We start from the raw sequence: 24,806 nt of genomic DNA on the forward strand, positions 1-24,806 counted from the left end.
TGTAATCCCAGCTACTTAGGATGCTGAGGCAGGAGAATTTCTTGAACCCAGGAGGTGGAGTGCAGTGAATGGAGACCATACCACTGCACTCCAGCCTGGGTGAGAGAGGAAGACTCTACCTCAAGATAAAAAGAAAAAAGAAAAAAGAAAAAAAAAAGCATCATTAGGTCCTTTTCCCATGGTTTGAAGTAAAAGAGGCAATGATTAGAAATGTATCACTCATGATAGGCCCTACAGCAGATTCTACTGTAAAGGCTATGGTTACACAACAGATTTTAAATTCTCTTGTGAAAGTTGTGCTAAATAGTAGAATTGGCTAAACAGAGAAGTATCTATGCAACTACTGGCACTTGTGGTCTATGAAAAAATACACGGGTATTATATAGATTCAGTTGTGGGTGATAAACGAAAAGACCACCTAGTTAAGTGAGTACATTCTTTCTCCAACTTATTCTTTAATCTATTTGATTCTAGGTGGTTTGGTTTATGGGCATCCTGGGTAAGGAGCATACTCTAAACTCTTGGTATTATCCTCCTGGTAGTCACAAATAGTAGTCTCCCTGATGCACTGTATTCTCTCAAAGGTTTTAAATGTTTGCACATAGCCATCTCTAGAATGCCAAATGGTCTCTCTTCAACTAGAATGACAAAAGTTGAAAGAAATGTGCAACTATTAGGACACCCTAACCTATGAATGACATGCTGAGACTAGAAATCTGAAATGAAAACTGAGAGAGGTGCTAAGCCTAAGTTTTGGTCACACTCTCACCAAAGTGAGAACCTGAACAAAAAGGGGAAATTTTATTAAACAAAATTATGGGAGGCCATTGTTTTGGGCTGAGCTCATGCACTAGGCCCCAACAGACCAAACTGAACCAAAATGGAGCCGCTTGTGCTAAATGTGCCTACAACAGACCAGGTTTTGTTTTTCCCCAACAAACAGGACGTTCCAGCATAAGGAGTTACCCTCTACCCACTCCTTGTTCCCTCCTTGCAAAACCCACTGTTCTACTGTTTCCCAGTGGGTGTCAAGACCATATAAGTGCATTTACAATGGTGATAGTGACATCAATGACCAAAGTTTTGGTCGTTTTCTGAAAACTGAGAAAATGACCCAAAGAGAGGAATTGTTAAAGCAAACTAAATATGGCCTGAGAAGGACCCCATACTTCTATATTTGAGTCCTTGTGGATGAACTGTAACCTAGCTTAATAGGCAGACAAGACTGAAAATCTAACTTAGGAGTATGTGCCTGTAACAATAGCTGAGTCTTCACCAACCCCAGCGGCCATACTTCAACCACTCATGCACTGTTGAATGATCAGATTGTGTTCAAATAAGGCAAACGCCAACTTATAACCAGTTCAGCTGTTTCTCGACCTCACTTCCGATTTCTGTTCCTATCTTCCCCTTTTTAATCTATAAATTTGTTCTGACCATGAGGCATCCCTGGAGTCTCTGAATCCCCTGTGATTCTGGAAGCTGCCCCATTCGTAAATCATTCATTGCTCAATTAAACCGCTTTAAATTTAATTCGACTGAAGTTTTCTTTTAACGGGTTTAGAAAAAATAATGGCAAAAATGAATGAAAATCCAATAACACTGGAAGCAGAAAAAGCCAAGGGTTCCAATAAGTGTAAATAGTCCCATCCCTATATTTTCTCCATGGCAATTACTATCCAGCACTACATATATATAATTTTTTTTTCTTCTTCTCACATTTTGGCTTAGGGTAAAGCTTTTTAAAACAGGCACTGCCAACCAGTGTTATCAAGAAGGTCTGGATACCGTTTTGTGGGAACATTTTAAAGAGGAATGTCCAACAGGAAAAGGAAGATGGGTTGGGAGAACGGTATCAGGCAGGTATCTCAAAACCATTTTTAGGACTGTAAGTTTAATTGATTTGGTTGTAGATGTCAGAGCCGTCTTGGAAAGAAGGAAGCAAAGACTGTTGTAATAACTGAAGCCTTCAGAAGCAGCGTGCCCCATTGCGCACTAGTGCGCCGTGAAGTCTGGTGTTCACCTACACAGTCCCTCTCGGCACTGCCCAGGCCTCCCGTGTGCTCCAGCAAGGTAGCTTGGAGCTTGTTGGCTTAGTGACCCAGATACACCCTCCAGGGAATATGCCATGCGGTGGAGTCTCTTCCCCAGCACCGCACAGCAAAAGGAAAGGGCCGCTGAGTGTCTGTGGGTCCCGGGCAGTCACAGAAGCCACCGCGCTGGCGGGGAGGAGGGGGACCGATGCGGTCCCTGTGCCGGGCAGTCCCACCTTCTCTGTCTACGAAGGGCCCTTACCCTGCGCGGGGAGAGCGCCGCGCCCCACCTGGGCTCCTCTGCTCCTGCCGCCGCCTGGGCCGATTCCGCGGGCCTCGCCTGGCGCTCCAGCCCGTGCGCGCCCAGCTCCCGGCGCATGGGCGCGGTCAGCAGGGCGGGCCGGGGCGGCGGGGCGCCACACCGGGAGGAAGTGCGGGCCGCCTGCCCGGGCGCGTTAAGGAAGTTGCCGAAAATGAGGAAGCGCCGCGGGCCCGGCGGCTGAGGCCACCCCGGCGGCGGGAGAGCGAGGAGGAGCTGGGGGCCCCGCGCTGAGCCCGCCCTCGCCTCACCTGGCGCAGGTAGGTGTGGCCGCGTCCCCTCTCCGGTCGGGACTTTCTGGTGAGGAGAGGAGGTTACGGGGGACGACGCGCGGCGTTCATGCCCCTTCTTGTTCGGCCTTTCTTGTGCGCCCAGTCACACCGGGTAGGTGCCCGCAGGGCCTTCACCGGCGGAGGTAAAAGTGTTGAAACCACGTGAATAAATACAGGTGGGTTCCGCCAGCTTCGCTCCTGAACCTGCCGGCGCTCGGGATCCAGAAGCTGCGCCGGGAGAGAGGGGCTCGGGCCTGGGCGGAGGGGACCCGGGCACCCCAGGGCGCCCAGGCCACCAGGGAGCGCGGAAAGTGCGGTCGCGGCCCGGCCCTCGGGAGACGCGAGACTGGGCTCAGGCACAGCGCGAGGAATTCGATCTTGGAGCTAGAACATTTTCGTTTGGCCATTTACACGAATCCACTGGAAAATGCCGCAGTGTTTATCGAAGTTACTCAAAGTAGAAATGTCCCAGACGTCTTATAAGCTTAGACAAATCTTTTACTACAGAAAGAAACAGCAGTTGCATTCAAACACCAAACTTTCTGAACCACTACTATCGTTTAGCATAATTACTCTTGTGGGTACATTTTCATTGTCAAGCAATTTACTTAGCCAATGAACTTGGAGAGCAAGAAAGTTTTATGTAGTAAAATGTAAATTTGAGTTAAGAATTAAGGGTATTTCTTTTTGTTTGTTGGTTTGTTTTTGGCAATATGGCCCCAAAAGCTTAAGCCCACCTAAAAACTATAAAAATGCAATCCATTCTTTTGTTTGAATGTTCAAGGACTAGAAAGACAATTGGAGAAGTGAGAGTTTGACTCTTTTTATGTTGGAAACAGTGTTGCAAAATATTTTGAGTTTTGCCTGACTTACCAAAGATTCAGTTGAACTCAAGTAGAACTGTTGACTGGAAGACTTTTACTTTTCTTTTTCTTCTTCTCCTTCTTCTTCCTCCTCCTCCTCCTCCTCTTCCTCTTTTTAAAAACCTTCAAAGCATTGCAGCTTGTAGTAAAGAAAAAAAAAAAGAAAAGAAAAAAAGAGTTGAAGATGTGCCACATCTGATTCTTCATATTAAAAATAAAATTAAAAGAAAAAAAACCGTTTAATCCCTGAGAGTTCCTGGAAGAAATGGAATTGATTCTAGCATCTGACTTCTTTGTCCTAGTAGGGACAAATTCATTGCCTTTACAGAGGCAGCATTTTAATTAAATGCAACTAAATACATTGAAGTCCTCCTTCTCCCCAATCAAAGTCCGAGCAGTGCATAGATAGAATTCTATTTGCTCGAGAAGGCTTAAATATATGTAAATTATTACGTGTTTTAAGTGAGAAATCTTTGTCAGTTGAAATTATTTTATCAAATCGTTTTGTTCTATCTGAATGGCACTTTTGTTTTGACGTATTTAGAAAAATCTTGCACTAAAACAGAAATTGATTTGTGTTATCCCCTGTATCTGAAGTGCACTTTAAAGTGTATTTGAATGAGAGATTATAATCAAATTACTTGATTTATGTCTTATCCTCTTACTCTTCTATCTTGGATTTGAACAGGTTGAATTTGAACACTAGGAAAAAAGAGATTTTTCTACTGAGGGATTGTGGGAAGATTTTTTTTAAAAACCTCTGTATTTGAAGTGAAATATAAAATAGGATTTTATAATAGTCTTAATAACTAGAAAGTTTTAAGCTAGGGTAAAAATGGGGTGTAGACTTTAGGTCTTTATCTTTCCTGAGAGATGAAATTGGTGGAAACGTTATTTTATTGCTAGATTTGCACTTTAGAAATGAATCTCCCTGATCTTTGTTGGGCCCCTATTTGATATTCTAAATGCAGGTCTAATCTCTCTGCTTTTTTTGACGGAAGACTTCTTAGTAGAACTTCACTTATTTAGCACATTGTCTGCCCATGGTTATAATCCAATATGCTTGTGCCAAGGTGTATTTTGGAATTCAAGCTTTTTCAGAATTTGGAATTAAAATTTAGAATCTAAATTTCAGAATTGAGAAAGACATTGCTCAGAATTTAGGAAGGTAAACATACATGTTGACCTTCCCGGTTACATGCCATTCCAATATTGTCTGGAGAGAATCCTGTAATTCCATGCGTTAATATTTCTGCACTTTTACATTTAAGAACATGAATTCTCACTAAGTGGAATGAAGACTATAAATAGCTGTGTGTCCGTTTAGAGCAGGTGTTATCACTACAAGAGCTTCTCTAAAACTTACAAAAAAAAAAAAAAGTCTTGTTTTTCAGAACTTTTTAGAGCTGAAGCTGAGGGACTGAGTCTGTATTAGACTCCATTGAACTATGGTTTGCTTTTGAAAGCAAAGTGCATTTATATTGCTCAATACTTCACACTTTCCAGTAATTAGAAGGGCAGTTCCTCTCTCTTTAGGGAGTCTAAAATAGCGAGATTTTACTGAATTTTCAATCATATCGATCAAAATAGAGGTCCTTCAAGTAAGAGTGGATGTCTCATCTTTGTAATATAATTTCAAACAGCAGAGTTTCTGACAGTCTACGATTTTAGAGAAAGAGAGCAGAAGTTACTTACAGCAGGGGTTACTGTCACCCTTTACAACTGCAGCCTGTCCATGGAAGAAATATTATTTCCTGTTAACTTTGCAACCAGCTGGGTTTGTGTCAGTTATCTAAGCCTAAGTGAAGGCTAATTTTTACTTTCTCAATTTTCCCTGTATAGATTTTTTTCCAGCTACCCCCTGACTTTTCTACTCTTGCTTTGCTGGTTTTAACATTTCCCCTACTTCTGGATTGGTTTATCTGTAACTGAGTGGAGAAAACAGTAACAACAACAGGAATTTAGGCCTTTGGGGAAGAATTTGTTTTAAAAGCCTACACGTTGAGCATTACTTTTTCTTCTACAGCAACTAAAATCAGAAGGCAGAGTCCTAACGAGAGATTGTAATCAAATTGCCTGATTTGTGTCTTATCACCTTCCTCTTCTACTTAGATTTGAACAGGATGGATTTGAACACTAGGGAAAAAGGGTTTTCCACTGAGGGATTGTGGGAAGATGTTTTAAGAACTAGTCTGATTGGATTTTAGGAAAGCTCATTCATTTTGATATGATGTTATCAGGGAAATTTTTGGTTTGCTTATAATTTTATCTGACCAAATATTAACTTGTATCCATTTGAGGTTTTGTTTTTTTGTTTATTTGTTTTTTGCCTTTATGAATCAATTGTGTACGTTTTGCCCTATGTCTCTTAAAAGGTGGTTATACTGGAATCTTAAAGACAGTTGAATTTAGCCAAGGTCAAAGATACCCAAAGAAAGAATATTTTGTTTATGTTATAGTACGTTTAACAAATCCAAATGGCTCGCTTGATTCTTTTCTTTCTGGGAAACCACATATTGATTTCTGGCAGCTGGCCAAAGGCAGATGGTGGTGGAGCAAGCGAGGACTGTTAAGAATGTTGATGATGACTGGATTACTGAGGAGTACTGTGAGCTTTCTGGTCCTCTGCTCAGAGGTAGCTAGCACTGAAACTGGGATCCTGGCTCGGAGCTGGAGAGGCGCTTCCAGTCACTGCTGTCCTGGAGTGCTGGAAGGGAGTATAGGTGTGAGGAGACAGTGGGCCTCTAGCCTGGGATGCAGAGTGGGAGTGAAAACCTTGCAGGCAAGCTGCAGGTCTACCGAGCAGGGTGAGGGAGGCTCTCAACCTGGATACTGTGAACTGGGGAGAGAATGTAAATTCAATAGGAGGAGGGCTCATGGCAGAGATTTAGGGAAATCCACAGTTTAAATATTGTTTTACTTAAGTGTACTCTGCCTGATTATAAGTAGCATTTGAATGTTCAACATACGACCTTTCATTTCCCTCCTTCATTGGTTTGTCTTAAATGGTAAATCTTTATTTTACTTTGGTCAGCCTGGTAGTTTATTAATATTACATCTATCAGTTCCTGTTGAGTTGACATGAAAATGTTTTGGTGTGACTTAAGTTGATTTCTCTTTTTGTTTAATTTTAATTTGCAGTGAGTTCCTCTTTTCATTCTGCCCATCTTTTGGTACTGCTTTGAGTTATTTCCTTTAGAATTCTCATTATTTCCTTATGATTGGCGTATTTTCAAAGTTTTTTGGAGTACTAATTTTAAACAGTGTTTGTTGACACTGAGAATTCAGGACTTGGGAGTTTTAGACCACTGTCACCTTCCACTCCTTCTCACACCATCCCAGGATAATTATTCTCTCATCTGAGGTTAAGAAGTTATTTGGTTTACTTTATTATGGTTATATAAATATAGTTTACTGCTAAAGCAAAGTATATAATTCCATTTTCTGTCTTGTACCCCTTTTTGCTTTTCCTGGGGTAAACCCTTGCTTTGTTTTTGTGGTTTCTTAGTTTGCACTGTGCCTATCATCATTTCCTTCCCAACTTTCTGACATAAAGATGAAAGCCCTATTGACACCATTTTCTACAGTGTCAGATACACCAAATAATCTCATGGTTCCATTTTTCTTTCTTTTTTTCTGGAATCTTCCATCTTCCTCTTCTTGTCTAACAGTTGCTCTTCAGTCTTGCTCTTCAGTTATTACATATAATAATACCTGAAGAATGGTTGGGGGGGGTTTTGGTGTGGGATTTTTCTTTTTTTTTTTCTTTTTGTAGGGATGGGCTCTCACTATGTTGCCCAGGCTAGTCACAAACTCCTGGGCTCAAGCAATCCTCTTGCCTCGGCCTCCCAAAGTGCTGGGATTATAGGCATGATCCACTGTGCCCGGCCCTATGGGGAATATTTGTTGACCAAATATGTTTTCTGTAAATTGCTTATCATACTCTTTGTTGTACCATCTGTGGCATTAATATGCCTCTTGTCAACACTCACCTACATTTTATCTGTCGTAAATCCACTGTCATAATTATTGAAAATATTTCTCCAGAGCTTTTTAATTCTATGGTTATTTATTTATTGTAGCATAGAACTTTTATGATTTCTTCCATCAGGGTGCATTCTGAATCGTGCTTAGTGAAAGATGATTTTTAACTCTACTTTAACAGTTAGCATCCATGTTTTACATCAGTGTCAATGTCACTTTTGTATTAGATACAAAACCAACATTTTATTATTTGAGTGATGAGGATGCTTATTTTTGTGGAAATGGAGATCCCATGAGACTTTAAGCAGATTGCTGGCCTTCTGCTCGATTTCCTTGATTGATTCCTGAAGTGGACACTGCAATGCTAAGTGGAATTCCCCACGAAGCTTGCTCAAGTAAACGTGAGAAATGCTGGATGGAATGAGGTGCAGCAAGCAGGGATAAATATCATGGGCATCTTCAGAGCCTTTGTGCAGGTGACATGCATGGAGATTCTCCGAGAGGAGCAGTCTCAGCCAGTGGTCCTACACTTCCATGACCCTGCAGTACGTTTGTTCTTAGAATGGCTTTCAGGACGGGCTCTGCCACAGCCTCTTTGGAAAACACTGTGTGGCCTCTTGCTCCTCCTTCACCAGCTCTTTAGGCTTTGCTTGATAGAGGCAGAATGCTGTGGTTGTTTTCATCTTAAATGCTAACAATATATGAATTATTTGGTGGATACAGTGCCTCGAAGTGACATTTATTGAATATTTTTGTAGCTAGTGGTTGAGAGTAAGGGTCTGAGGCCCCACTGGGTTCAAGTCCCCCTTCTTTATTTGTGAGCTATTCTTGAAGCTTTTGTAAATGGAGCAGTCACAGGGGGCTTCGCTGTGATACCTAACGGAGACCGTGCCTGCAGTGCTCGGTCCCTGGTGTGTGGTTAAAACTGACAAACTGTCAGAGCCTCTCCCAGGCGGGCTAACTCTGGGAATCTGCCCTGCAGTCTTGGAGGGAAGGCGCATCCAGATAAGTTTCAGATGAGCAACTACAATTGCCAAAGTTAGTTTCTCTGACCTCCAAGATGGGAGAGCTTTCTAATATTTTCTTTTAGAAAAATTGTCAGTTGCATAACTGATACACGAGTACATGTCCTTCAGTACAGGAGTCAGATAGAGTGAGCAACAGAAAAGCCCTTCTTTACCTCCACCCTCAGTCCCAGCCCTGCCCCCAGTCACACTATGGGGGAGCAGTTGGAGCTCTAACCTCCCCTCTTTCGTCCTGTGCGTTCGTGTGTGTATGTGTGCATATCTTCAGAAGACATAATGGTGGGGTGTGTACGTCTTCTTAATACCTTTATCTCTCTGAAACTTTCTTTTTTATTAACAATATGTTGGGGTGCGGGGAGGTCTCCATATTCAGTGATTGTTGTATTTTTTATGACAGTCCAGAACAAGCATGTGGATTTGTTTTCTTGTTTTTGATATTATAAACAGTGCTGCAATGAATGCACTTTTACTTTTCATTCTTTCCCTCTCCTTTGCCATTTGCACTGTGTTTTCATGAAACCATCAGGTTAATCTTTATCTCAAGGAAGCCCTTCCTCCCTGTCCATCCTGTTCTTCAGCCCATCCACTTAATTTTTCTATGATTATTTTAGCAAGCAGGTGGTTAATTTCCAAGGAATGTAGTTACTTCTTTGGGATTTTTTTTAAGTGATGTATTAGGTTCCTGTGTATTTATTACTTGTTTGAGTGCACCATTACCCCTGTCTCCTGGGGCATCAGTTCATCTGCTTGCATGCTTTGTGCCTCTCGCTCCTGGTGTCAGCTTTCCTGATGTGCTGGGTATTTTTAGGTACCCTAGGCATTACTCTTTTTTTTTTTTTTTTTTTTTTTTTTGAGACGGAGTTTCACTGGGTCGCCCAGGCTGGAGTGCAGTGGCGCGATCTCAGCTCACTGTAAGCTCCACCTCCCAGGTTCACGCCATTCTCCTACCTCAGCCTCCCCAGTAGCTGGGACTACAGGCGCCCGCCACCAGGCCCGGCTAATTTTTTTGTTTTTTTTTGGTAGAGACGCAGTTTCATCGTGTTAGCCAGGATGGTCTTGATATCCTGGCCTCGTGATCCGCCCGCCTCGGACTCCCAAAGTGCTGGGATTACAGGCGTGAGCCACTGCACCCGGCCTAGGTGTTAGTCTTTTAAGGCTACATTCTTGCAGCCTGCCCCACATGAGACAGGAGGAGGGCAAGACCTGGATGTGCACAGGGTAGGATGGGCCCATAACTGGTCTGTGTGGTGTGTGGGTGGCAGGAACTCCCCATTCTTTGTGGATGTGGCCGTGCCTTCCCTATTCAAACGAAGCCACACACATGTATTTTCCTTCAAGGGGGCTTCTGCTGCTTTCTTGGAGCTGGGGAGCATCTACTCTGCCATTGTCCTCCCGCTCCTCCCTGTTCCTCCCTCAGGTCTCTGTCACTTCTAAGGCACTCCGCTCTTGGCCTTCTCCCACCTTGCACCCCCCACACTGCTGCCTGCTACACTGGGGGCTGTGATTGCCCCCTTCAGTGTGAGCCTGTCTTGCTTCATGCCTTTCAAGGACAGCATTCATCGCCAAGCTACCCATGGAATATCTCCTCAGCTCCTCAGTGTGCTGTGACTTCATTTTCTGTAATATTGTTTTTCATGTTTCTTCCCCTTCTCTGCATTTATAGCTGTGCATATGCTTGAGGTGGAAGGCCACCACTTCCTTTCGGTTAGCAACGCCAATCAGCTGATGGTCATGGCTACGTGAAGGAACTCACAGTGAGGGCGAGGGGAAGAGCCTGGCTTGAGCGGCTGCATCGCAGGCCTTGGCGTTAGGTTCCCCAAATCACTGCCGGTGATCTTGTAGCTCCGTCATGAAGTCTGTCCTGCTTATTAGGACACTGAGAGTGCAAATTCATAGATTTCTTAGAAGCCTGTTTAAATATGCAGAGCATCTAATTCAACCCGATTAGAAACTGGCTCAGAAAGGTGAAGGGATTTGTCCAACCACTAAGTGATGCTGCTGGGATTAGAACTCTCAAAACGAGGTGTTTCTAATCCAGAGCCAGAATCCGTATCCACTACTCTAATAAGGCATAAAAGAGGATCTGCCATCCTGCATAAGTGGTGGGCAGGTTTGGAGTCCTGTCAGCAGCTCAGGAAAGCTTGGAGAGGCAGAGGGAGGACACAGGCTCTGTCAGACATGCCGGTTTTACTCTTCACCAATGGTTACACAGAACTTGTTATGATCTTTGTGGCTTTTGCATTGAAAAGTTAAGCATATACAATAGGAATCAGACACAATCCCAAACCAATGAGAGGTTCAGGTGAGAACAGTGAAGCTTTTGTGCATGCCTTCCTTCCACAGAGATAAATTTACTATCCAGAGTGAACTAGAGCCTCGTGGGAAGTGAGCACTGAGCCGCTAGCAGTGAGTGTCTCTGTCCTTCCCACATCAGACCTCCATGTCTGTGGCTATCTCCCTACGGGCAGAACTGCTGCTCTCTGCCTGCGTTGCTGTCATGAGGGTTGGGAGGGGACAGGTGTGGACAGATCTCAGACCCATTTCCCTCCTGTTATGGAAACGTTTGTGAGGCAGGAGGGATTTCAATGATTTGGTCAAGGGAAAGCAGCTTGGCAGCTGGGGAGAAGGACTCAGGCTAGAAAGAAGACAGAAAGGCAAGTATTTGCGAGGGATGATTTCTCCGAAGGAACCAGCAGTGTCTGCAAAGACTTCTGTGTAAGGTATTCCTCTTAGCTTATTTCTTCTAAGAAGACTCTGGAAGCTGTGTCAGTGTCTGTTATGGAGGAATGGAGTATCAGTCCGATCGGGTTTTCATAAAGCACCGCGTACTGGACGGCTTGAACAGCCCAGTGTGTCGCCTCCCTACTCTGGGCCAGAGAGACTGAGGTCAGGGTGTCCCGGGGTGGCTCCTTCTGAGGGCTGGGTGGGAGAATGTGCTCCTGGTGTCTCCTTGGCTTGGTGGGTGACTGTCTCCAGTGCCACATGGCATGCTCCCTCTGTGCCTGTCTCTGGGTCCAGATCTCCTTTTCATGTAAGGACACCAGTCATGTTGGAGCAGGGCTCACCCTAAGGACTTCAATGTGGCGTAATCACTGCTGTAAAGACCCTGTCCTTAAATAAGGTCTCACTTAGAGGAGTTAGGGAGTTAGGACATCAACATTTGAATTTGCGGGGGACACAATTCAACCTGTAACAAATGGGTGAGTGAAGACTGGCACCTCCCCTTGATGGCTTTTCTGTGATGCCAAGAGCACCAGGGAGCGCTCCAGATACGAAGATGGAGAGATGTCTAAGGCCCCCGAAATGTGCTGTATAGATGATTCCAGAACTTTGTCAGTGTGAACAGCAAACACAATTAAGCACATTAAAATACTTACGGTAAAGTGTTTCTTTCACTTTAGATGTGCAAAAACTTTAAAAAAGAGAGAGAGACTTATGAGAAGAGAAGACTCAGGGAAGAAATGTAAGATAAAGGTGTTGAGGGAGACAGACTCCACAAGATTGCAAGGTGAAGCTGCTGTGGGGAGTAGAGCCCAAATACCATGCAGGCATGGGCCAAGGGAGGCTTTGCATACCACGCAGGGGAGGCACAGGGTCATGGATGAATGGTCTTGGGAAAACTGCAAATTGTTTGGAAAAAAACAAAACTTTGCTCTTTATATCAAAATAAATTCCAAGCTGAACAAAGAATAAAAATATAGCATTGAAATAATAAAGCTATTAAAAGAAAACTTAGGTGAGTTTTAAAATAATTGTGAAGAGGCCTGCCTAAATGTGATAAAACATATGAATTTTAAATCATACTCACCACAAGATTGATAAGTACGATTTCCTAGAATTTTAAGTAAATCCCCATAAGATGAAAACATATATAAATAAATGAAAAAATGGTAAGATATATTTAATTTCAATGCTTGTGATAAAGCATCAATAGCTTTAATATGCAGTGAGTTTTTTCAAATCAATAAGAAAAAAAATACAGGTGGGTGCTGACAGGGCCATTTGGTAATATCCTTTAAAATTTAAAACACAAGTGCTTTCACTGAATAATTTCACTTTTAGGAACCTATTACACATATAAATTGACAAAAGTGGAGAAATACATATGCATACTGTAATTCATTACAACATTTTATTTTATAATAGCAAAAAAAAAAAAAAACCCACTAAGGGAAGTGCAGTTGATTCATACGTTGGAATCCTATGCAGTCTTCTAAAAAATGTGGAATTTATTTCATTCACCAAATATGACAATGCCAAGTTCTACTAGTGAAAAAGCAAGATGTGACATATCATTATATTTGTTTAAAAAACTCATGCTGGGTCAGGTGCAGTGACTCACACCTATAATTCCAGCGCTTTGGGAAGCCGAGGTGGGCGGATTGCTGGAGCTCAGGAGTTTGAAACCAGCCTGGGCAACATGGCAAAACCCCACCTCTATGAGAAATACAAAAAAAAAAAAAAAAATAGCCTGGAGTGATGGTGTGCTCCTGTAGTCGCAGCTACATAGGGGGCTGAGGTGGGAGGATCGCATGAGTCCAAGAGGTCAAGGCTGCAGTGAGCCGAGATCATGCCACTGCACTCCAGCCTGGGTGACAGAGCAAGACTCTGTTTCAAGAATCATAATCATAATCATAATAAGTAAAAACTAAAAATCTCACACATGCACATAATAATTTAAGTGATATTGGATTGTTGTTTACTACTTATACATACATTTCTGCCTATACATATTCTGTCCAGTGTGTACACATGTGTATGTAAATATGTAGCGTGATCTGGAAGTTTAAGCACCAAATTAAGAACAGCAGTTTTGGGGGGAGGGGAATATAATTGGTTTAGAGAAAAAGGTGAAATCTACATTTTTATTCTGCCTACTTCAGTGTGCCTGCAGCATTTACAATGATCAGGATTGTGTATATTTTTCAGTTTAGAAAAATGATAATAAGAAGGTTTCCTTGGGGGGAAAGGGTGAGTAGAATGAGACCAGGAAGAGAAGTAACTTAGAAACACATCGTGCATCGTGACTGCTGGCACCATTCTGTCCTCCAATGAAGAGTGAGGCTTCAAGAGGTTCAGCGGTTCACCCAAAGGTATACAGCCGTGGTCTCAAACATGCTTGCACCCTGCTGTCACTCAGGTCCTGAAGCCCAGACCACCTCCAATGACACTGGGGTGCTCTAGTGTGCAGCCTGCCTTCAGATGTTTCTTAAAGCCATTCTTACTCCACCCCACCCAGTGCAACAGCCAAGATTGAGGACCACCATTTGACGGCTAGTTCGTAGGATTTCATAGCACACAAACACATCTTTAAAGGCTGACGAGGATGCCACCAAATTGGAATTTATTGGTATGCTGGGTGTATAGGCAGCTGTGTGTGCCTTTGACTGCAAAGACACTGGGCAGGCCAGAGTGGCCCCTCCCCATTTGATATGTGTGTGTGTGTGTGTGTGTGTGTGTGTGTGTGTGTGATCAAGAGAGAGAGGGCTCGTGTTTTTCTGTTGCGAAGAGTCCTTTCCACAGGAACTTATATTCTCCTAAGGTATGCCATTCTGCAGAATTTTTGGAGGAAGGCTGTAGAGTGAGAATGTCAGTGCCTTCTCAGCATGCAGCTGTAAGCCTTGCAGGAGGTGAATGCACAGGAAATAATTCTCAGAGGAAGAATATGTGCACTGGTCAGATAGGAAAACTGACCTGTAACATTTTCTACACAAGATGATTTGAATGGTTTTCGTCTTTAAGATTTTTTTTTAACATTATGCTTAGTCCACCGTGCTTTATTCTGTCAGACTATTTGTCATCTGCATGCTTTGTGTGAAACTTTTTTTTCTTGTGAGAAGGACGTAAGCAATTTCGCTTCTGGTTGAGAACTTGGGCCATGGTTTCTTGGTGTCTGTGGCTTGGCTTCTGGGCCTCACTGGCTGCAGCTGATGGTGACCAGAAGGGCTGTTCTTGTGGGTCATTAGGGGCTGGGCTGCTGCTGCTACCTCCCCACCCCAGCTGCCTCCATCAGCACTGTGCCATACTCACCCAGGAGACGCCCTGGAGTCATCGCCTGCCCCCGTGTTTACACTTTATAATAAAATCTCTAGAATTGTGCCTTTGACGTGTAAACGTCCAGTTCCAAGAAGTGGCTCTAAAGCCCTCTCTGAGGGCAGAGTGGTTGTCAGAAGCAGACCAGGCCCTGGGCTCTAGATTCCATCCTTCACTTGAAACTTCTGGGGGCTGGTAGTACCCCATCTGCAAAATGAGGTTAAAAATACCTAGCCCTTGGGTTGCCATCAAGCTCAAAGATGCTCTATGCAAAGCACCAATCAGACTGGCTCACAAAGAATAGGCCCGCTGTCAAATGTTCATGGTTGAGTGCAGGATGTCAAGGATTAATAGCTACTGGTTACCAGGGAATTGAAGAGAGAGTTCTTTTATAAGCAAAAAGATTTTATGAGAGGGTCACAGAGACAGAGTGGCTCTTGCCCAACAGTATCGTAAGCAAATAAGCTGTGTCTAGATCCTAATCATGTGTGTAGGGCCCTGCTGGGTTTAATAAGCAACACATAGGGGGTGTGTTGTCCTCTACTCTCACATCCCCAGTCACTAGACAAGGTCACTCCCCCAGGGGGCATCTTACTCAGAAGCTCTAAGAGACTTTTTCGCATGACTTTGGCCTCTGCAGTTTTAAAATGTCCGGTTGGAGACCATGGCATGGAGAGTTTGTTATACTCTCTTCCCAGCATGGCACCCTCTTTGCATATTGTGGGCACTCTTAAAGTTATTTCTCATATTTTAATGTATCAGATATGACTTGGATACAGTCAACTAGATATTTAGAGAAAAATGTATCGCCCCCATTATCAAAAGAAAACCCAGAGCCTTCAAGTTTGGCCCAAGTAGAAGGAATTTCTGGAAGGGAGAATTGCCAGGACCACACAGTCTCTGGTCCTAGGGGTGTGTTTAGAAGATGCAGCTCATCATGTCATCTGTCATCCCTGCTAAGGGTGTTCAGTATGGGGCCACTAGCCACATGTGGCCGTTGACCGTTCAATTACTCAAAACCATTTAAAATAAATGTTAAATTTCATTTAAAATTTAAAATTCAGTTCTCAGTCACCTTGGCCATGTTTCAGGGACCAGTTGCCAAACGTGGGTGGTAGGTCTGTGTCAGGCAGAGTAGAACAGGTATTTCCATTGTTGCAGCAAGGCCTGCCAGACACCAAGCTGCTCTCAGCCCATCCCCTGAGGAGTCCAGGAGGGACATGAACTTCCACCCACCTCTCCGCTTTCCCAGCTCTCAGTGCCACCCCTTGCCTAAGTGCATGGTAACACTCGCCACTATTTCATGTGTTGATAACCTGCAGCTCCCAGTTTTCTTAAGAGGATCTGACCCTGGGAACTGATGAGGGCAGCAGGAGTGCCCTCTCCTTTGACATGAGAACTTGAGTCTTGTCTATGGGGCTCTGGCCTGGCCCTTTCCATCCCCAAGGCTGTAACATTCTCCTGCTCAACACAACACACACACACATACACACACACACACACACACACACACACACACTCTAATATTACTTCTCAGTCACCCAGGAACTGACATCGTTCCCAGCTATTTCCTTGCAGCAGTCCTCCAAACGGTAACACAGCCTTGGAGAAAGCTACGAAGTCACGTATCCTTGGGGTAAGCACTCTTGGTTCAGAATAATTTCTGAAAGAACAAACCAAGTTTTTGCTCAAGAGGGTCTTGAGGGACTGGAGAAAACCTTAGTGCTTGTTCCTTTCTCTTTGGTTAAAAAAAATCCAACATAGTTTCCTTGAAACATCTGGAACCTGAGGTTTTGTCCATTTTGAAAAGAAGATATGGAGAGGGAATGTGTTTCTCACAAAGGCAAAACAAAAAAAAATAAGATTTTAAGCAAGTGGCCCTTGTACGTTCAAGTCCAAGAAACAAGGCGTTTGTTTCTGGGAATGCCTTCCATTTGCTCATTTTGTAAGTACTCAAGGCGGGCTGAGAAGGGAGCATTCTGAGGCGCTCCAGTGAGCAGAGGAGGGGTCCTGCCACTGGCCCCCCGGCTCCAGCCTTGCCTCACTCCAGGCGCTGGGGCAGAGATGTGTGGCTGGCCTGTCTCTGGAGTTCCTGTGCTGCTTAATTTGAGTAGAGATAAAATGCCACAAGAGAAGTCGTTTTGAAGGGTTTGTGAATTATAGGACTTCCTTTCATGATTCAGCCTGACTCCAGGAAGTCAGTCACGTGCTGCCCTCCTAGGGGAGCTTCACCCCACCACCAGCACTCAGGCTCCACTTGCTGCAAAAGGTGCGATCAAGATGCTTCTTCCTGAATTATTATCTTAACAAAATTGATATGTCTAAAAATTGAGTTAACACTTTCATTCACTAAAAATGTTTTTCGGAATGGTGCCTTTCATGTGACTTCCTTATAGTCCCACGTGAAACTGGGAATATGCTCAGCTCTGTGCTTGTTCCCCTCCGTTTGGGAGCCTGTGCGGCTGCTCACTTTGCAGTCAGCTCTGTTTGGATCAGTTTTGAACCCCAGAACCTTCCACATAGAGGTGATAATTCTAGATAATTCTAGAGCAACTGCTTCTCTATCCTGGCTGTGTGCTAGGCTCTCTAGAGAGCTTTACAAGAAATACCGATGCCTGGGCCCATCCCCCAGAGATTCTGAGTGTTAGGGCTGGGAAAAGAGCACCCTGTGTGATCCTAACCCGCAGCTGAAATGCAGAGCCACTGTTCTCAGCTGGAGCTTTTCATTGTTGTTTTTGTTTATTTGTTTTGTTTGTGAATTGAGCTTACTAATGGAAGCAGGAGCTTGTTCTGCTTAGCGGTCATGAGAACCACCTAGGCAGCGGAGGCAGCCCTTAGAATCTGGTTCACTGGGCTGTGCTGTGCTGGACATGGGCAGTTTTAGGACACATCTAGATGGAGTGATTTTGAAGCAGGTGTTTAGAAGACAGATAGCTGTGCTTCTGTTCTTCTGATTCTTGACAGAGACACCAGAACCTTCCACAGTCATTTCAGTCTAAGTCCTGAAATCGTTCACTGCCAGCCCTGAGCCTAGCTGGACTATGTGCCTCTGGTTGGACACATTTGCCATCTCTGAGAACTGTGTGGATGTAACTCTTTGGTCTTCTGGCTCGATGTGTTTCTAAGGAGAAGCTTGAGGCCCAGTAATACTTTTAAAGTTTTTGGATAAATTTAATCTTACGTAATTATGGGGTACACAGTGATGTTATATCTGTACAGTGTGGAAGGGTTGAATCAAGCCAATTAACACACCCATCGTCATCAATGCTTATCATTAATCCTCCTCTCTATCTGCAACTTTGTACTCTTTGACTGTCATCTCCTCATTCTCTCACTCCCCAGCCCCTGGTAACCACTATTTTGTTCTCTGTTTCTATGAGTTCAACCATTTTAGATTCCAAATATGAGTGAGACCATGAGGTATTTGTTTTTCTGTGCCTGACTTATTTCGCTTTATGTAACTTTCTCCAGCTTCTTCTGTGTTATCACAAACAATAGAATTTCCTGCTTTTTCATGACTGAATAGTATTCCATTGTGTGTGCGCCACATTTTCCTTAGCCATTTATTCCTTGACGGACTTTTAAGTTGATTTTGTATCTTGGCTATTGTGAATAGTGCTGCAGTGAAGCATGGGAGTACAGATATCTTTTCAACATAAATTTGTAAACTTCCTTAAAATATTATGAGTTTTTTGTTGTTGTTGTTGTTGTTGGTTTTTTTTGTTGTTGTTGCTTTTGTTTTTTTGCAATTTTTTGTTTTTGGCTCATCAGCTATCATTAGTGTTAGTATATTTTATGTGTGGCTCAGGACAATTCTTCTTCTTCCAGTGTGGTCCAGGAAAGCCAAAAGATTGCACACCCCTGCTCTAGAGGTTCCTGGATAATATGCTCTTTTAACCCCGGTAGATAAGACTTTTTTTATTTCTGGAAATTTTATAACTTTAAACATGTGTTCTACTCCTTTATTTTAATTATCTATTTCAGGGATATTACTTTTATATATTTTAGATCTCCTCTTTCTTTCTCAATTTTTCTGTTGAATTCCTGAAGTCTTTGTTAATTCCTATTTCATTTTTCTCAAGCTCCACAGATCCTGTCCCCCATGCTGCCTGCAGTGTTAATATCCATTCACTTCTCCCTGCTTGATATAATAGCCATCATTTCTTTTCTGGCCTTTTCCCCTGATCTCTGCCAGCTTATCGTTGTTGTCTTTTTTTTGCCTCTTCCTCTCTTTTGAGCTGTTATTTTAACCAAGTGATTATTCTGTTAAGTTCTTTGATTCCATATCCGTGTGTGGTCATGGGTTCATCTGCCTTTTGGGATATTTTTCCAGTGAATGTCCTTTGCCATTTGTTTCTCCTGTTGCTTCTCTTCTTTAATTTTTTCAGCATAATTGTACAAACCCAGGGTAGGATCCTCATCTTTGAAATAAATCGTGGAGGGGCCTTGGATATGTTCCAGCCGACCAGAATATTTCCTCCTTTCTCAATAATGTGTCTGTGTGTGTGTGAGAGAGAGAGAGACAGAGAGTGAGAGAGAGAGAATGAATTGGTTTAATATGTATTTCTCCCCAGTGAGGCTGCCAGCCATTCAGTCTCCTCTCTTCAGCACTCTAAGAAATGATTGACTTTCCATTGCTGTGTATATCCTTCCACTCCGCAGGCCTTGTTTGAAGTCTACAGCAGCTGGTCCCCACTAAGGGTCTTCATAATCCCAGGGTGAACACAGCTGCATTGTGCTCTGCTTGCGGCATGTTATTGCTCAGGATCAGGAGTGCCCACTGGTTCCATTGTATTTCTCTTTCTGGTTCTTGTTGCAAGGTCGTTTCAGAGAGGAAGGGGCAGTGTCTCTGCCAACACCCAAGCAATCTGATATTTTGATGTTTATCTTACAGAGTGACTTAGAGCATGTGGCATCGAAACAAAACCAATGGTTAAAAATCAACAAATAAGCAGGAAACAACTTCAGAATGACCAAAAAAGTTCCTGGGGCACTCTCAGCTTCCGCCAGCCTCTCTGCTGGCCACCCAGGCCATTTCACTGGCTTTGATCTGTTCAGCACATTGAGTTATGGGGAGCCTCCCAAGTGTCAGGAGTGGGGTGAGGTAGCAGGGGCTGTCGCAGCAGCTGAGATGCTTCCCTGCACTCGACTTGTTTATGGTCAGATCGTAAGGAAGCATGGGAGCCCAGCATCAGGCCCCGGTCATGCGTAATCTCATTTATTCAGGACAGCAACCGTAAGGTTTTTCTTTGGGAAAAAAATTATAAAATACAGAAAAGTGCAGCACCATCCAAATTAGTAAATGTTGCCATTTTACCCATTTATGCCTTTATTTTTCCTAAAAGAAGAACAGTCCAAATAAAGTAGAAGCTATAACCTTTTATGGATGGGGAAGTAGAGAGTAATCTGCTCAAGGCTGGCTAGCTGGTGAGCAGCAGGCCTGGCTCAGGCCCCTCTGGTGCCCCTTATTTAGGCTGCGTGGCCTTCTCTGCCCTGCAGGAATTGTGCTGGCTCGGCTGTGCAGGTTGGTGACTGCAAATATCAACCCCTCTAACAGAAAACCAGGCAGATTTTTCTCATGCCATCAGCATGATTTTTGGTATATGTAAATAAAACCTATGTTTTTGAGAGTAGCAGGAAACATTTTGTTAGAAAACCAAATGAATACAGGGAGATATGACTATCAGGAGCTGAGACTGATACTATAATTTTTCAAGTACTAGTATCTGTGTATTGATTTTTACAGTAATTTGTACTTTCCCATCCAGCTTGTTTGTGACCACTGAGGCCCTTTGTGAACATCTTAGAAGTCACTCAAAATGGATAAAGAATGAATGTGAGTCACCCGTAGCAGTCTTACGTGAGATAATATACGATTGATCCTCAGTATTCATGGCTTCTGAATTTGTGAATTTGCCTACTTCCAATCGTTTATCTGTAATCCCCAAATCAATAACCATGATGCTTTCAAGGCCATGTGAGGTCATACACACAGTATATTAGTTCATTTTCACACTGCTGATAAAGACATGCCCAAGACTGGGAAGAAGAAGAGGTTTAATTGGACTTACAGTTCCACATGGCTCGGGAGGCCTCAGAATCATGGCAGGAGGTGAAAGGCACTTCTTACATGGTGGCGGCAAGAGAAAATGAGGAAGAAGCAAAAGCGGAAACCCCTGATAAACCGATGAGATCTTGTGAGACTTAATCACTATCACAAGAATAGCGTGGAAAAGACTGGCTCCCATGATTCAATTACCCCCCTGCCCTGGGTCCCTCCCATAACATGTGGGAATTCTGGGAGGTACAATTCAAGTTGAGATTTGGGTGGGAACACAGCCAAACCGTATCACCCACACCTGGCCCCTTCAAATCTCATGTCCTCAAATTTCAAAACCAATCATGCCTTCCCAATAGTCCCCCAAAGCCTTAACTCATTTCAGCATTAACCCAAAAGTCCAAAGTCCAAAGTCTCATCTGAGACAAGGCAAGTCCCTTCCACTTCTGAGCCTGTAAAATCAAAAGCAAGCTAGTTACTTCCTAGATACAGTGGGGGTACAGGTGTTGGGTAAATACACCCATTCCAACTGGGAGAAATTGACCAAAACAAAGGGATTACAGGGCCAATGCAAGTCTGAAATCCAGCTGTGCAGTCAAATTTTAAGCTCCAAGATGATCTCCTTTGACTCCAGGTCACACATCCAGGTCACACTGATGCAAGAGATGGGTTCCCATGGTCTTGGGCAGCTCCATCCCTGTGGTTTTGCAGGGTACAGCTTCCCTCGTGGCTGCTTTCACAGGCTGGCATTGAGCATCTGCAGCTTTTCCAGGCACATGGTGCAAGGTGTCAGTGGATCTACCATTCTGAGGTCTGTAGGATGGTGACCCTCTACTCACAGCTCCACTAGGCAGTTCCCCAGTAGGGACTCTGTGTGGGGGCTCTGACCCCACATTTCCCTTCTGTGCTGCTCTAGCAGAGGTTGTCCATGAGGGCCCTGCCCCTGCAGCAAACTTTTGCCTAGGCATCCAGGCATTTTCATAACATCTTCTGAAGTCTAGGCAGAGGTTCCCAAACCTCAATTCTTGACTTCTGTGCACTCGCAGGCTCAATACCACGTGGAAGCTGCCAAGGCTTGGGGCTTTCACCCTCTGAAGCCACAGCCTGAGTTTCACATTGGCTCCTTTCAGCCACGGCTAGAGCAGCTGGGACACAGGGCACCAAGTCCCTAGGATGCACACGCATGAGGACCCTGGGCCCAGCCCATGAAACCACTTTTTCCTTCTGGGCCTTCAGGCCTGTGATGGGAGGGGCTGCTGTGAAGGTCTCTGACATGGCCTGGAGACATCTTCCCCGTGGTCTTGGGGATTAACATTAGGCTCAATGCTACTTATGCAAATTTCTGCAGATGGCTTGAATTTCTTCCCAGAAAATGGGTATTTATCTTCTATTACATAGTCAGGCTGCAAATTTTCCAAACTTTTGTGCCCTGCTTTTTTTATAAAGCTGAATGCCTTTAACAGTACCCAAGTCACCTCTCGAATGCTTTGCTGCTTAGAAATTTCTTCTGCCAGATACCCTAAATTATCTCTCTCAAGTTCAAAGTTTCACAGATCTTTAGGGCAGGGGCAAAATGCTGCCTATTTCTTTGCTAAAACATAACAAGAGTCACCTTTACTCCAGTTCCCAACAAGTTCCTCATCTCCATCTGAGACCACCTCAACCTGGACCTTATTGTTCATATCACTATCAGCATTTTTGTCAAAACCATTCAACAAGTCTCTAGGAGGCTCCAAACTTTCCCACATTTTCCTGTCTTCTTCTGAGCCCTCCAAACTGTTCCAGCCTCTGCCTGTTACCCAGTTCCAAAGTCGCTTCCACATTTTGGGGTATCTTTTCAGCAACACCCCATTCTTCTGGTACCAATTTACTGTATTCATTTATTTTCAAACTGCTGATAAAGACATATCTAAGACTGGGAAGAAAAAGAGGTTTGATTGGACTTAAAGTTCCACATCGCTGGAGTGGCCTCAGAATCATGGAGGGGGGCGAAAGGCACTTCTTACATGGCAGCAGCAAGAGGAAATAAGGAAAAAGCAAAAGCAGAAACCCCTGATAAACTCATCAGATCTCATGAGACTTATTCACTACCATGAGAATAGCACGGGAAACACCGGCCCCAATGATTCAATTTCCTCCCCCTGGGTCCCTCCCACAACATGTGGGAATTCCGGGAGATACAATTCAAGTTGAGATTTGGGTAGAGACACAACCAAACCATATCACAGAGTGGCACAAAATTTTAGCCACATGCATTTTTCGGACACTCCAACTCCTCCTTTCACCTCATATTATAAGTAAGTGTCTTTTTCCTAGTCTACTTAGTGCCATATTTTTTGCATTTTTGTTCCTTTTTTCAAATTGTGGTGACTTTGCTGTTTAGAGTAGCCCCCATTGAAGTGCTATCTAGTGTCCCTAGGTGTCAGAAGGCTGTGCTGTGCCTTATAGAGAAAATATGTGGGTTAGAGAAGCCTCTGTCAGGTGTGAGTTATAGTTAGTGCTGTTGGCCATGAGTTCAATGGTAATGCATCAACAATAGATATGAAATAAGGTGCCTTTACACAGAAACACATAAAACAAGTGATGCATTAATCAGTTGATGAAAATATGGTGACCACAGGCTCTCAGGCACATAATCCCCGAGAAGCAATGGGCTACTACTTGCTAATTCAGTTTTGGGGGTAACTTTATGGAACATATAACCTGAAATAATGAGAATAAACTATATTTTACTTCTTTCTTTTACAAAGCAAGGAAGTAATTTTTTAAAGCAAGTTAAATTTGACTCTTTTTGTAAGAGATATGGTTATGAAATGGTTGACCTGTTTTATAATACAGAGAAAGTCTCTTAGCCTTACACTTTATATTAGTTAATTAAGTCAGCAGATTTTTATTGGGATGATGTGACTGGCACAGTTTTGGTACCAGAAGGGCATCAGCAAAAAAAGTCCAGAAGTAGACAGATCACAGCCTTCAGGATTAAAAGCAGTCTCATCAATGTGATATTTCTGTTTAAACTTAGTAGCAAGTCCAAAATAAGAATCTTCTAATTATCACACATTTTTCTTATGAAAGAATAATTTTTCATAGTCAATATTTCTAAAACATAATCAGTATCTTTCTCATTAGCAGAGACTGATTGTATGGCAGATGTACTTGCACCTGCAGAAGCTGGAGAAGGGTGATGATTTAGTGTAGTGCACACCCACCAGGCAGTCCTCCTGGCTCCCAATATTTAGGCCCACAGTATGAGCCTAAGTCATATTGGGCACAGGCTCACTCAGAGGCTATCAGGCAGAAATCTCTGCCTCACCACACAGCAGCTTCAAACATTGCCTTCAGTGGGAGTCTTACTTGCACCCCACACAGCTCAGGTACAAGGCCCTGAGGTCCACACCTGGAGCTGATTATCTCTTTGAATAACACCGTAGACAGAGCTACCAGAAAATAAAAGAAACTAAAAGGCATGATTAATACAAGCCTCACTAGGTTCTTAAGGTGAAGATCTGAGAAAGAGCTCCTCATGGCCCTGGCAGGGGAGGGGAAGAGTGGTAACTGTGAAATACACCTAGGCTTTCTCCATGACAAAGGTTACTCTCCAAGGGAAAACACTTTGCAAGGGCCTTGCCTCAGCTGGGAATTCCCAAGGAAATTCCTCAAGTTCCAGCACCCTCCTCACTTTATCACTTAAAGGACAAAAAACTCGTAGTCAACAGGGGTCAGGGCTTCAAGGAAATTGTTACAGAATGGTAAAAGGGTCGAATATCCAAGAAGTCATAACAATTCTAAATGTGTATGCACATAACAACAAAGCATCAAAATATGCAAGACTAACACTGATAAGACTGAAAAGAGAAATAGACAAATCCTGTCTTATAGTTAGAGATTTTAATCTCTTTCTCACAATAGTTGATAGACCAAATAGATAGGATTAAAATGACCTGAGCAGTACTGTCAACTTGATCTAATTGACATTTATAAAATATTCCATTCAACAACAGAAAAATGCACATTCTTCTCAAGCTCACATGGCATATTCACCAAGATAGAGCACATTCTTGGAAAACATGTGAACACATTTGAAAGAATAAACGTCATACCAATTATGTTCTCAGAACACAATAGAATTAAACTAGATATCAACAACAAAAAGATGGGGGTTTTAGGAAATTTCCCAAATACCTGGAAATTAAACAACAGACTTCTGTATAACCTATGT

At 43.3% G+C, this 24,806-nt stretch overlaps 2 protein-coding genes across 9 annotated transcripts in view; one reads left to right on the forward strand and one right to left on the reverse strand.

The window, feature by feature from the left end:
- The window catches only part of LOC106993834 (uncharacterized), a 79,802-nt gene extending 76,771 nt beyond the window's left edge, over window positions 1–3,031 (reverse strand). Inside the window, exons 1-2 of the mRNA XM_077966428.1 lie at window positions 2,833–3,031; window positions 2,296–2,714 (exon numbers count right to left, since the gene is read on the reverse strand). Of these exons, the coding sequence (XP_077822554.1) occupies window positions 2,296–2,714; window positions 2,833–3,031 (618 nt within the window). The remainder of the gene's footprint in view (window positions 1–2,295; window positions 2,715–2,832) is intronic.
- The window catches only part of SYK (spleen associated tyrosine kinase), a 128,176-nt gene continuing 105,705 nt past the window's right edge, over window positions 2,336–24,806 (forward strand). For 3 of the 8 annotated variants that reach the window (XM_028834283.2, XM_077965161.1, XM_015118072.3), the window contains exon 1: window positions 2,336–2,612. The gene's annotated coding sequence lies outside the window, so the exon portion shown is untranslated. 8 annotated transcript variants of the gene reach the window in all.

The sequence above is a fragment of the Macaca mulatta genome, chromosome 15, assembly GCF_049350105.2.
Source record: "Macaca mulatta isolate MMU2019108-1 chromosome 15, T2T-MMU8v2.0, whole genome shotgun sequence".
NCBI lineage: Eukaryota > Metazoa > Chordata > Mammalia > Primates > Cercopithecidae > Macaca > Macaca mulatta.